This window comes from Microdochium trichocladiopsis (genome assembly GCF_020744255.1).
Source record: "Microdochium trichocladiopsis strain MPI-CAGE-CH-0230 chromosome Unknown B0I36scaffold_7, whole genome shotgun sequence".
NCBI lineage: Eukaryota > Fungi > Ascomycota > Sordariomycetes > Xylariales > Microdochiaceae > Microdochium > Microdochium trichocladiopsis.
In genome coordinates, this window is record NW_025763550.1 from 438,542 (window position 1) to 452,212 (window position 13,671).

At 56.9% G+C, this 13,671-nt stretch overlaps 1 protein-coding gene across 1 annotated transcript; it reads right to left on the bottom strand.

Moving 5' to 3' along the window:
• Positions 1 to 596: 596 nt before the first annotated feature.
• B0I36DRAFT_364526 (M-phase inducer phosphatase) lies at positions 597 to 2,465 on the bottom strand (the record flags this gene model as incomplete). Its single annotated transcript, XM_046158980.1, has 4 exons — positions 597 to 1,734; positions 1,799 to 2,060; positions 2,114 to 2,169; positions 2,236 to 2,465. 4 exons carry the CDS (start codon positions 2,463 to 2,465, stop codon positions 597 to 599), a joined length of 1,686 nt encoding a protein of 561 aa, XP_046010106.1.
• Positions 2,466 to 13,671: the final 11,206 nt, after the last annotated feature.

The window sequence follows — 13,671 nt, forward strand, 5'->3', positions numbered from 1 at the left end:
CAGGCTCGTACCGTAGGTTTCGAGGTCGTAGCGTGTCAATCGTGAGGAAGGTTGTTCGTGTTGTTTGTACGTTGTAGTACTCGTGTTTGTGCGTACTTGATGGCATGGTACCATCAGTGGTGTGATTTGCTCTTCCGTGACAATGTTGGGGGTGGGTGTCAAGTAGACAGATCGAAAAAAAGAAATGGCAAAGCGGGAACCGAAACAGCCAACGCCATGCAGAAAGAAGCCCCAAAAGAAAAGAAGGAAGGAAACAATGCGAAGTGCGAGTCGCTGAAAATCTCAAGATGCCAGATCCAATGCGGCGAGAAGCGATGCAAGCCGGAAGATGCTATGCTGATGCGCTTTGTCTAATGCCGAAACACAATATGGGTATAAGTGATGCAAGCTTGCAATGGTGGCAAGTTATGTCCACGCGAAATGGACGGGGGATGAGAGCCAAGCCATTCTCTTAAGAATGGCGTGCTCGAGCCGAAAGCAGGTATTAAGTTGGCAAGGAGCCAAAGATCCCGACGAGGCGATACCAGTATGGCGACGACGAAGCCCAACTCTCTTGCCGTGCTGCCCCGAGTGTGGCTGCATGTGATGCAGTGAGTTTAGTAAGATGCCAGGCGGCGAGGTGAGCGATCAGTGCCGAGAATGGGCGAGTTGCCACACATCAAAGAGGGCGACATGTATGACTGAGCACGTCCTGGGGCGGTCGGCGAGGCATCAACCATTGATTCACGCTGTCCAAAGGCGAATGTCTTCGCCCGACCAAGACCTTTGCGCTTCTGCTGGAGTTTACCCAATTCCCGCTCACAAGTGAAAGCGTGCTCTTCGGCACCCATCTCCACATAGGCCTGGGGATAGCACCGATCCCGGTGCTCATTGAAGAATTCACTGTAACCGCCATCCAGAATGTACACCTCCGGATATGAAAGGCGAGGGTAGAACTCGGCGTTGGCAGAGCGATCTTCGGAACGGATATGGCGGGCCATCATCGGGGCACGGTGTGCAGAGTACTCGCAGTGGAAGACGAGGACAGTTTTCCCGGGCATCGGAGTGTCAAACAAGTGTTTTGTGAGCAGCTCCTTATCAGTGTAGTTGATTGCGCCATCGATGTGGCCACCCTCATACTCGTACTCGAAACGGCAATCGATGACAACCTTCTGGTCGTATTTGTCACTGTATTTGCCGTCCAGGAGGTCGAGGAAGGTCTCACGAGTAATGCGAGGCAGAGAACCACTCTGGTCTTCAGGGACAAAAGATGGCAGGATCGGCTCCTCCGCATCCTCAATGTCCATGACGGCCTGCAGGGCACTGCATGAAGGTAGCTCCTCGGGTCTGGCCTTGACCACGTCAGCAGGATGCTCAAACATGCTCAAAGAGCGGCGGTACTGTCGCCGCGGCCGGTTGAAAGGGTTCGAGGGTCGGCGAGCGTGGCAACCAAGAGGCGAGCCCGTCCGCTCTCTCGTGCCAGTCAGGCTTGCAAACTGTGGCTTCGGGCGGAACATCCCAAGACCACTGGGGGTCGGGCTGTTTGCACTCTGCGGGCGACGCTCATTGGGCGGAGACTCCTGGAAGCACTCGCTGGCACTCAAAGCGGATGATGTGGAGCCAAACTTCATTTCAGGTCCGAAGTTGAACGATGAGAATTGGCTCTCAGAGTGCACCCTAGTGATCAAGGAGCTGGTTGAGTGGCCCTTGGTACGGGTCAATGACGGGCGACGCAGAGCGGCACGTTTGCGAGGCCTGGACAAAGTTTGTTTAGTTTCTGCTCATCTGCCATCCTCAATCCCGATTCTGAGCAACCTACTCAAGATATGTCCTGGGTACCTCAAGGTTCGCTGCCGGCTGGCGAAGCATGGCGGTTGGGGAATCCATCATCATTGATTCATCCTCCGGAGACTGTAGGTCCGAAGGTGTCTCGACGATTGGCGTGGTCAGAGGAGTGGGCGATGTCACCTCAATGGTGGTGCAGAAAGGAGCTCTCGCTGGCAGAGGAGAGATGTCCATCGACTCGTTCATTGGCACAGGGGACGATGTGGCAGGCAATGGCGGTGTCGTGATAGTATGCGCTGGAACGAGTCAGCAGTGGCTAGATGTCCTCATGGCATTCGCCTGGACTTACCATGGTCGAGCGGGTTGGAAGTGAACAGCGCCCGTCTCGGTGTTGGGAACTTGGGGCTGGCCGAGCAAGAAAGTGTCAGTGGCACAAGCTGGATCTGGTCTAGTAGAGCATCAGACTCATACCTGGATTCGTTGTCGATGCGGAAGTTCTGGCACAGATCGGCAGCAAGACTGGCAGTCGGAGAGGAACCACGAACAGACTTGAGATTAAAATAGTCCGCCTTTGTCCGCTGCAGCTGGAGAGGCACAGCTGCAAAAGGATTGCCCGTGGACATAAAACCGTGGTTGTGCTGACCCCATGACGGGGGAGGAGCAGGGTGCATCGCAGCCAGTGGTGACGATGCCTCCATCATTGCGGCTTGAAGATAGGCAGAAAGTGTCAAAAAGACCTAGATATGAGGTGTTGTGGTCGGATGGGTGTACTCGAGAGACAGAGGACCATTTGAGGGCGGTAATGCTATCTACTCGAGACAGTGGCTAGACAGAGTAGATTGCCACTGTAGCAAGCTTGTCCCCAAACACTCGATGTTGCTGGTCGCAATATGCGAGTGTCCTTATCTCGTGTCAAGATATCGGCTGCTACCGGAACACTTATTATTGTCTCTCGAGTGACGGGCGGGTCGGCAGGAGAGGGACCGCGAGGAGGGCTCGAGGCGGTGGGTGTGAACGAAAGGCAGACCGGTCGTCTGTGACGGGCTCGGGCAGGAGCAACAGGGAGGGCGGGACAAGCTATCGAGGGTGCGTGGACATTTGCTAGGAGTCCAGTCAGAGAGATAAAGCTGAACGCCGGGGCGAGGTGTAGCCGAGGACAAGAGGCGAGCGAGTCCTGTGGTCGAGCTGGCGATTCAATGGCTGTATGCAATGCAGAGCAGAGAGCCGAGAGATCAGGAGCAGCAAGAGCGGAGTGCACGCTTGTCGAGGTGCCGCGTTCCCTGTGTGGAGGTGGATTCCCAAAGGCGCGGAGGTCGGCTGCGAGGTCGACGACAACGACAACGACAGCAACGCTACGGCGACGAGGCAGATGCTGCGGTGGGAATTGCTCCGATGAACTGCGTCTTCCAGCCCCCGAGGAAGAAGACAGCCGGGTCGGATTGTCGAGGAAGCGGCACGGAAACCTGCTGGGTTAGTAACAGCTGGGCGGCGTGGTTGAAGACGACGGCGAGGTCGGTTGCTTGACCAGAAAGGCGATGTCGAGATGGAGGGGGCCAGGCCCTTTTGTTCTCTGGGCGGGCCGGCGGAGGAGGAGCTGCCCATACAGCGACACTGTCTTGGGGCCTGCACAGCGCTATCAAAAGGTGAGACCAGTGTGTCGTAGGGGGGCCTCTAGGGAGACTAGGGACCCCCCGGTCGCAGGCGGTACGTACTGTACGTACCCTGGGGTACCTGGCCCGGGGGCCCAGAGCCCGCCCTGGAGCGCGAGCGAGCGCGGGCGGGTACGGGCTGGCCAAGTACGACGTCAAGCGCAGCCAGGGCAGGCCAGGGCGCGGCTTGGCTGAGGTGCAGGTGAGCAGCAGCGCAGCGGGTGCAGGTGGGCGCCCACCTCGTTGTCATGGGCGATTAGTGGAGCGTTGCCCGGCACACGGCGGGGCTGCAGCCCAGCAGGGGCATTGCCTGCTTCCAGGCTAGTGCGCACCACCACCAGCGCTGGAGCCGCTGGACCCAGATCCAGCAGCAGCCAGGGCGAAGCACGAGCAGCAGGCAGGCAGGCAGGGCCGGCCTCGGCGGCTGTCCAACCTGCAGGGCAACGCATGGCACGCGTGCGTCGACCCCGTCCATCATGATGCATGCAGGTGCAGCTGCATGGAGCACAAAGTTGGCAGTGCACTCGTCCCAGCACACGCACGCAAACTCGGCCGCCAACTTTGCATCTGCTTGTCTCGCGTGATTACATCATACCAGATCCATCATCGTCAAGGTTCCCGTTTCCTGCCTCGCAAACATGGCACCGGCCAGCGGCAAACCTGGCGCTGCTCAACCAGGTTTCCGACGACGTTGCACTCCTCGCGGTGGCCGCCTGAGCTCTCTGTGCCTCCGGAGACCAACGCCCACCAGGAACCGACAGGTCTTTCTCCCTCTGCCCTGCTGCCATTCGCTGCCGTGGTGACGTCTCTGGCGCCCATGTGGACCTGTTTCAATCCCCGGACAGCCTTGCTGCAGGTCAGCGTCGACTCGTGCAGCACCGTGACAGGTCACTGGCACAGAGGCTCATTGCTCAAAGTAAACATCAACACTGCACGAGGTCCTGCTCACCCTCGATGCCTCTCAGCCTTGCGATGCCCTGGTCGTCCTGTCGATGGCAGAGGCGGCCGAGTCCTCAAGAATGAACAAGGCGCAAAGTCCGCCTCGCTCCTGCGGCAGAGGCATGGCTTCCACAAAAGTTCTGACATCAGCGCCCCGTGACTGCACACATTTCCTGTCTCAACTCTGATGACTGAGAGATTCCTCGGCGGGCCTTGCTCTGACAGCCGGCCGGCGCCGGCACGCTCCCCACACGCTTGGCTTCAGCGCGAGTCGGATCAACATGTCCCGCCGGGTCCGTGAAAGACGTCGAGTTTTGCTGAATTTTCTGCTGTTGCTATGGACCACGAAGGGGCTAGAAGGGGTCCATCATCACCACAGCGGAATCCGCCGCCGTGGGCGCGTTCCAGTCTGCAAGTGCCGGGCCGACACAGCAAATCCGCTCCCTCTCCACAGCGCGAGAGCTCCAGCACCTAGCGTGCCTCCTGTCTTGCATAGCGACCTTGCCAGACATCCGCCAAATGGACAGGCTACCAGGACGGACCTCGGACATGGCACCGAACATTGAGGACATGACCATACCCGTATGATATGGCCTACTTGGCCGTCACTTCAGTCCAATGACCCGATATCTGTAAATACGACTTGTGGCAAGGCAGCGCGCATTCAGAGCTCTTGGACAAAGGACAGCCCACAGACACCACTTTGCGGTCCACGGTCGTACCGCCATCAGTCAGCTGGGCACGCAGGCATGCCATTGGAACATACTATGCCTCCAGTCCTTCCAAGCTCCGGGTGCTCAACATGGCAAGGACCTTGTTCGTCCCCACAAGCACCCTTTCGGTGGAAACTGAGAAGACCCGCCAGGCTGAGACCAGGCTGGACGACAGTCGCTAGCATACGCCTTTGATATCTCCAGCAGGCCAAGTAGCACAAGTTAGTGACGCCAGGGACTCCGTGATGAGAACTTGTGCATACAACCTGGTTGGCAACATACGATACTGAACGATACTGAAGACCATAACCGCCGCAAGGAGTCGTATTTGATTCAGTCCCACAACAAACAATGTTTGCCGCACCAAGATCTTCTCGGACCCAACCAGGCTCCTCTCTCCTCCACCAAGCAGGCGGAATGAATGTCTTACCAAACGATGGTTTGGGCCCTTCTGACATCCTCAACGGACCCCACGCCGTGCTATGTATTGAATGACCTGTCCCGGAGTTGACGATGGTACAGTACGGCGCATCGCGTACTAGCGCCTCGGGTGGGCCGGATCTGTGCTCTGGTGGACGAGCAGGTCTTTCAAGCACCAAGAACGACAGTGTGCGAGCCCAAAGTCCTCGACGCAGCTTCCACTGGCATTTGCTCGGGGCGACGAGATCACTACCTTCGCACTTGCCCAGGACCATGTTGTCCTGATGCTCGTTCCAACTCATCAGCCGCCCATGTCCTTGCCACAAGTACCTTGCCGCGCAAGTCTCCTTAATTCGGGTGTCGGGCAAATGCCTGCGTACAGTGCGCTCTAACTCAGCATACCAAATCGTTTCCTGAGACATGTCCTGACAACGCCATCAAGATATTAAAGTCCACACAGTATCATCGAATTTCTCGCTCGCAACCTGTGGTCGGCGTCCAAACGCAAGGGAATGGATCCTCGTCGTCCCTGTGCTGCTCCACGCTAAGTTCTCGGATGACTTTTGCAAAAGTGTTATTCGAGACCTGGTCAATAGTTCGCATGGATGGAGGCTCTTTGGTCTCTTGCGTGCTCCTGACTACCACAAGTATGCAGCGGCGAAGGTGCGACACAAGAGACATACCGAAACCAGGCTTCGGCATCGTCGCCATGCTCGAGTGAGGCGACGTAATTAGTCTGCGCATCCACGCGGCCAGCAGCATTTGGGACGCTGCCTCAGCGCCTGGCATGGATCCTGATGCTGCATGCCCATCGAGCAAGCACAAACGACAATCACAATCCGCGCACGCTAGTGCCGACGTGACAACCGGACTCAGAACACGGATCATTCCGACAAAGACCACCCAGCACACCTCGGAGTGTGTCAGACAAGGTCGTGAACCAAGCATCTGCCGCCACGCACCTTGTCTTAAATTGTAAATGGGTGATTAGTTGGCGAGTCCGGACCATCGTCCGAGCTGAGACTGTGAATCTTAAAAGCGTGTCGCTTTCCACGGTCCCTAGACGAGTAATTTGGTTTTGTCGCGTGTCTGGTGGTGATTGGACCTGCCTGGCCCTTTGCGGGCTACTATGGTACGGTGGTCTCCAGAATGGCCCTGGCCTGAGAGCAACTCTCTGCTGCTCAGAGACAAGGCCCCCAACCCGTCGGGGGCCGTGCACAATTTGCTTGTCGAAATGTCCATCCGCATCCCGATGGTAGACTGTTGCTGCTCGTTGCTTTTTCCGCGAATAGCAACCGCGGTTTGCAGGCTCGTGCGAGCGCCGAGCCTCTGAGAAAGACAAAAAGAGTCTGGCCTCGTCCGCGTCAGGGGAACTGTTTACCAAACAACGTTGAGCGGACAGCGAGCTGCGATGGGTGGCCCTACCATAGTAGCAGCCCGTTTGAAAGCACTTCAAGCACGAGACATGTGCTCCAACAAAACGTCAAAACGTCCACATGCGCCCCGACCACAGCCTCGAATTCCACTCGCTGCCTACCACTTATGGTTTGCAGAGAGCACCATGCCCGCAGCGAGGCAAATTCCCATGTGCTGAGCACGCTAGAAGCGCTCTATTAGCCGTCGCCTTGAGGTATTCAACACGGCAGTTTGCATTAGCGCGCGAGATGTGCCTAGCGATCCGGATGCCCATGCCGTCGATGCACCACCCAAAGCACCGATCCTTCGGCCCAGGCAAACGTCATAGCCTTCGAGACACCCTGCTGCACCCTGAGCATAGTCCTCTAGCGCACTGCAATAGGGCCGGCCATCGCTGCCACCCACCGTGACGTTGGTGCGGCGGGCCCATGGATCGGTACGGCTCGTGGGTTGCCGTGGGATGGTGTGCCAGTGATTCAGGCACACTAGGTGCTTGGCCACAGGGCTGACGGCACTTCCAGCCGGATCCAACGCGTGTCGAGCGCGTTCCCCAAAGAAAACAATCGTCATCGAGTGGTCAGAATTCATGATGGCGCCTGCCCAATGCCCGCTTCCCTTCATGATCCGCTACAGGGCAGCCAATGGACATCCAGCCCGCAAGTTCGTCTTGCACACTCTAGCGCTGCAGATTGTCCTGCATCGAAGATGGGACTGCGCAACATCCTGCTCCAATCTCGATGTCAGAGAGCCCCGCGCTCACGTCCAGCTCAGCCCAGCGGGCCTGCTGGTCTTGCGGATTCCAGTGCTTCGGGACCTTGTCAGCCTCCGCAAGATCAACATGTGTCAACCAACTACCGCCATGATACAGCGATACCGCCACCGACGTCGATCTTCATAGCTTACCATGCCATCCCACATGGCAAGAACGGACCGAGATGGCCATCTGTAAATTAGGGGGCAGTCTGAATCGCTGTTCCCAAGCTTCCATCGATCAGCTGCCTGGTCTCGCAAAAGAAAGTCACGAGACAGCCACGATAAAGCCATTGTGCTCATGGGCATTCTTCGCCGATGTCTCCAACCGGCGCTTCAAAGGCGGTCTTTAGCGGAAGCTAGAATGCGCCTGGCGGGAATCAAGCCGGATATTGTTGCCTCGAATCGATGCGCACTAGCGAATGACATGACCAAAGTGTCAGGTCACGCTGGTCGGCTTCCAGCTGTTCATGCTTCAGAATCCTGAAGGGGCAAGCAACCCCGTGGTTCACTAGGCCCTATGCAGGTCCAAACGAGACTATCATCTGAACGACAGGATGGCGGATCCGAGGACATGTCGTGCTGTATGGCAGACACACACGTCGACCCTCTCGGGTGCCTGAAGCGATCAATCCGGTGCCGAAAATCCAACTGCCAACTGGCTGCTGCTGCCGAAAAAGGACATCCGCACGCTGTTCAGCACTCATCGTCCCTGATGTGACTGGGCGTTACGCCGTTCGAAAGTTCTGACCTTCTTTGGGCGCCAAGTGGGCTCCCGCCTTGCCAGAACTTGATACTGCGTGTTACGAATTGGCATGATCGCCAGGCCGTGAGCCACCAACCACGAAGCGCACAGCCATTGGCATACTCTGCTGATCAGCCGTGCCGCTGCGCTAATCACAATAGCGGTCTGCTCAGCTCCGCCGCCGCCGGGCACTCGTTCAGCTTGAGCCAACATGCTCATTTTATTATCCGCGTCTAAGTGACAACTGGCAGACCTCAGGTTGTCTCGTGTCATGACCGGCGCTTAAGGACCCAAATTGAGCCGATGCTCAGCTCGTTCTTGCATCCCATCATCTCTTGTACCGGATCCACCCGCACAATGGTGAAGACCGAGTTCTGCAGAGTGGGCCGTGGTGCTCAAGCTCCTGGGCCCATCGATTATTCTACACGTCATGTTTCCAGCTTTCTGTAACCGCCACGAACGAAGAAAAAAGCCTCAAGATCCGAGTGTCTCGACAGGGTTCGGATACGAAAAGGCGGGGTATGGGCCCAGGCGTAGAGTGCTAAAGAAGGCCGAGCGTAAAGAATAGCAGTCCGGCCCCAGAAGACTAGCCGCAGATCGGTCTTTGTTGGACCCGGGAGCATGGCGTCGTCATCATGTTGAAACCAACCGTGGCTTCGTCAAGTGTTTGACAATGCCTGGAGGAGCGCAATCACGCATGAAGTTGGATTGGCATCGCGCAACAAGGCGGCTGTATCAACCCGATGCCGAATACCTATTACAGTTTTCCAGAACCGGCAGCTGGGCGCGGGCGGGAGACCCTGGACGACGCCATTTCTGATTCCTCATGGCCATGCATCCGCCGCAGCTATCCGAAAAGTCTTACGACCATGCTGACCATCAAACACTGGACGACAGAGACGCCGTCAATGCCTTTCTCGCCCATGACTCCGCAGTGGCATCACGCACGCGCATTGGCAGCTTAGGCCCTGTCAGCCCTTTTGTGCGGACAAGGGGACCATACAACACTGACCGGGGGAGCTCGAGAGGAGCAGCCAGTCACATCCCAGAGAACACCTCTTTCCCCTCACTCTTTAAATTGACTCGCTCGGGCTCTGAGGCATCGTCGAGTCCGGTGGCCCCCCTATTCTTGCTGACCCTCTGGTCTGGTAACCAAACAAGTCACGACCTGCTAGTCAGGCACTTTGAAACAGACAGTTGCAGCGGCTGCCACCGGGAAGACGCAGAGTGGTGTCATCACCACCCTGTCGAGGCAATGTTGCACCTTCGAAGGAGCCTCGAAATGCTCCGACTGCGCCGCACAATGAGGGCTTTCACACAAGCCCCCCCCGTTTGGGCGATCACACAGGGCCTCGTCTCCCAGCACCCGTTCCCCCGAGCCGAGCAGGGCTGTGCGGTCAGCCCTCTCTCTGGTCACCAGGTGAGGAAAACTGCCTTGCCGGGTTCGACCCACGATCCGAGAAAACCCCTCATTCGAGGGAGAAACCCTAGCAATTGCTGGACAGTGTTTCACACAAAGTACGATCCGGGCTCTCCATTTGCAGCTGTACCCGTGGTCCGGGGTCGCTGTTTGAGCTTGTCATCATTGTGGAAAGAGAAAAAATCCTATGCTCCAGAGGCGGTGCTTATCCCATTTGCCGAACCCAAAACGGCAACAAAGTAAACAAAACAGCGACCAACAATCGCAACCCCTCACTTTTTTTTCTCCGCTATCTTCTCAAGACGCGTACCAGCGCGCGTAGGAGTCCACATGAGCTTCGCCCAATGGCGAGCTTCAAAAGCCCAACAACCTGCAGGAGCTCTCCCCCCCCCTTGCCTTGGCGTGCATGTGCAGCAGCGCGTGGGTGTGGCCCGCACGCACATGTGAGTGGATGGACTAGGCTTTTGGCTGCAGCTGTTGCTCAGCGCTACCAGGGTGCGCCGTCTCGACGGTGCCGAGCAAAGTAGACACAACGGACACATACTTGGCCGGCGCCGCCGCTGCCAGAATGCACGCTATCAAAGAGTGTGTGTGAAGGAAGCTGACGATGGCGCGAGAGAGAGAGAGGGGCCAGGCTGGACCTCGCTAAGCCACCGAGCGCCGGATCAAGATAGCGTACACTAACAAAGAGCAGTGACAACGGGCTGTGTCGTGCCCCTGGCTAGCTGAGCCTATGGTTCGACGTTTTCGTTTCTTTAGCTCGGATTCTGGGGGCGGCGCCGAAGAAGGGAGACAGAGTGCGGGGCGCCAGCCATGATGGGTGACGATTTCACTACTAACTGCCACTGCCAGCCGCCGTGCCATCGGTTCCCTCCTAGGATGCAGCCGGCGCGCGCGGACGGGGATGTTCATCACGAGATGACAGATGGGTTTGACCGTCTCCTCCGTCCCCGTCTCCGGCCTTCACGCCATGTCACGCGCGCTCTCCTTGTCTACAGGGTTCAGAAGCTCTGCGCTGCGATGGAGCTTCCACTCTGGGAATGCACGACATGTGTGAGAGTGGGGGGCGGAGAGTTCGTCCTGTCACTCCATCACTCTTCGGACAAAGTCCATGGCGGTGCTCGACTCGAGTCCAGAATCTAGATCCGCCTCTATCTCTCGCGCCATCCTGCGCCTCCTCCGTCGGGACGCCGACGCTGGCGGCCAGAAGCAGACATTCCGGCGTCAACTCGGGCTGGCTGAAGGACAAGGATTGCTCTTGGTTTTCCTTTTCTATTTTCTCTCTCACTCGCTCGCTGTCTGCCCTTGTCCCCCCCCCTTACCCTTCCGCCAGGCGCCACGATGCGATGCGACCAGGGTCCTACCTGTTCGGGACTATCAGGTAGGCTTTTTGAGCGGTTTCAGTCTTTGCACAGCGAGACCGGGGTGCAACGGGACGACTGACTAGCGATTGTGTCCCTCCTCAATGATGATGGCTCGAGCCGACCCCGGCGGCTTCTTGCACGTCACGCTGTTGATGAAACCCGAGCGCATTGCTTCTTCTACCCATCTTCCTCGATCCTTTAAGTGGATGGAGAGAAGGGATGGGGAGGGGGGTAAGGTAACCTGACACGACAGCCGAAGTTACGGAATAATTAGGCTACTCCCTTTTTCAAGATGCAAAGCACGACGGTCAGCACAGACGCCGTTCGATGTGTACAGATGAATTACGCAGTACGAAGAGTCATCATATTCTCGGCACTGGCCGCAATAGCCGCAATCGAGGTGGCCCCTACGGCTCGGTTTGGTCGCAATCGGGGGGTCCTGTCCTCTGTGTGTCTGTCTGTCTGTCATCCATGTCATGGTGGCTGACGGGAGACCACAAGGGCACTACTCACGCAAAAGGACCCCTGAAAAGAGATAAAGAGAGGGCGCCCCAGGCGCTCTATCCGTCTTCGTCGTCGGGGCGGGCAAGGGCTATGCCTGTCTGTTCACTTATTCCTGGAGCTCTCTGACTGTGGTCGGGAAGCCGCAACAGCGCCACAGAGTGCGAATCCTTGAACGGAGCGGCTGCTGCGTACTGGCTGGTGGTCCCCTGGTCCTGGGCTTTCTCGGAGAGGGGGAGAGAAGCGGAACGTTACTTCTCCATTTGCCTGAACTGTGTGTGTGTGTGCGTGCGTGCGTGTTGGCCGAGTGAGGGCTTGTTGGGCAAGGGAGAGGAAGAGAGAGAGACCCATGAACTAATTAAGCGGTCTGTCTAGGTAGTGTCTTTGGACCCTGATTGCCGAGCGGCAAACCCCTGGTGTGTGTGTGATCTGCTATTTAGAGTCCGTGTGTGTTGGGGGAAATAGTGCGCGGGCTCAAGCGGGTGCGGCCGTGATGACTTTTTGTTATTATTTGTTTGGTTTGGAGAGGGGCTGTTCTTGCGGTCGGACGGGTGACGGGTGCACGGGTCGGGTTGACGACGACGATGTCTACGGGGGGTCGGTCAGTCGGGGCCGGTGTGTGGCCTGCTGCTGCTGCTGCGGGCGGGCGGGATGGCTTGAAGCGAGTTTGATCGTTCCAAGAGTTGCCAGCGCATCCGCTCATCTAACCACTGTGCTTGTGCTTGTGTGCTTGTGCTGCCCGGAGGTCCGAGCGCAGACCCTCGCCCGAGCAAGAAGCGAAGTTACTGCAAGGCAAGGAGAAAGTCACAGGTGGCACCAGCTCTCTTCCCGGTCGGTCCAGCAATAGGAGAATCATCCCGGGGAAGAGACCGCCTGGTCGGTCGTGGGGTCGGGAATTGTTTTGATTCATGTTATCTCTCTCTCTCTGGCGAGCAATGATGGCGGTTTCAGCGATTGAAAGACACAACGCCGGGTGCTCGGCCGGTGGCGCCGCCCTGGGGGCTTGATGATGGCTGCTCCGGAGAAAACCCCGGGACTTTCAAGGTCCTGCGCGTGTGCTTGCATCATGGCGCGCAGTCGGGCATTCCAAGGGAATATCTCACGCGGCGGAGGTTCGAAGCCCCCTTGCTTCAAGTTTGCCGTTGGAGATGGGCAGTATCAGTCATTGGAGGGAGGTTTTGTTTTGAGATCTAGAACGTAGGGGTCAAACGTGTACTGAACGTGGTAGTAATTATTGTGTCCGGTGGACTTCGTTCCCCACAGTTAAACAATCCGGTGATGTGCTTCTTCTGTGCGGGCTGTTGAGTGGTGCATGGTGATTCTGGCTCTTGTGGCCCTGTGGCTTTCTGAGTCAAAGGTGGGTTTCCTCCATTATGTGGAAAGGGGTTCGCGGAAGAAGCTACTGGAAAGGGAGGACACGGTTGGGTTTAATGATATTGTTGCACTCGGGCGAAGGTCCGAAGTAAGGGAATGTTATGGCTTGAGACACGCGAAGACACATGTTACCGAGTGGACGGCCTTGTCTGAGATGACTTGGAGAGTGGCTTGATGTGTTGCGAGTTCAGATTGAGCGGCAAGTCTAGCTTCGAGGGTGTGTTCATTTCTTCGTTGTAGGCTTGGATATCGTGATGTCCTCACATTCTTGCCACGGTTAGGCGTTCCTAGGACGCCATAAAGCCAGACCTAGGACTGAATATCCCATCTGTTGATTGATGCTGAGGGCCAGGGATGGTCATGCGGATATGTTGATGGTTGGGCTCGCATTGATATGGCATTTTCTAATCATTTAATTCTGAAGTCTACTGGCCTTGATGTGGCTTGGAAAACGTTGAGAACCAATCTATGTGTCGTTCATGCCATGTGAATATTTTTGTTCATGTATTTGGACTCCCTTCCGCTTGTTATTTTTCTCATCACATAGTTGGGGACCGTTACCTTTGCCACCGGCATCTTACAATCGTTTAATTTCTTGATTCTTCTTGTCCCCGAA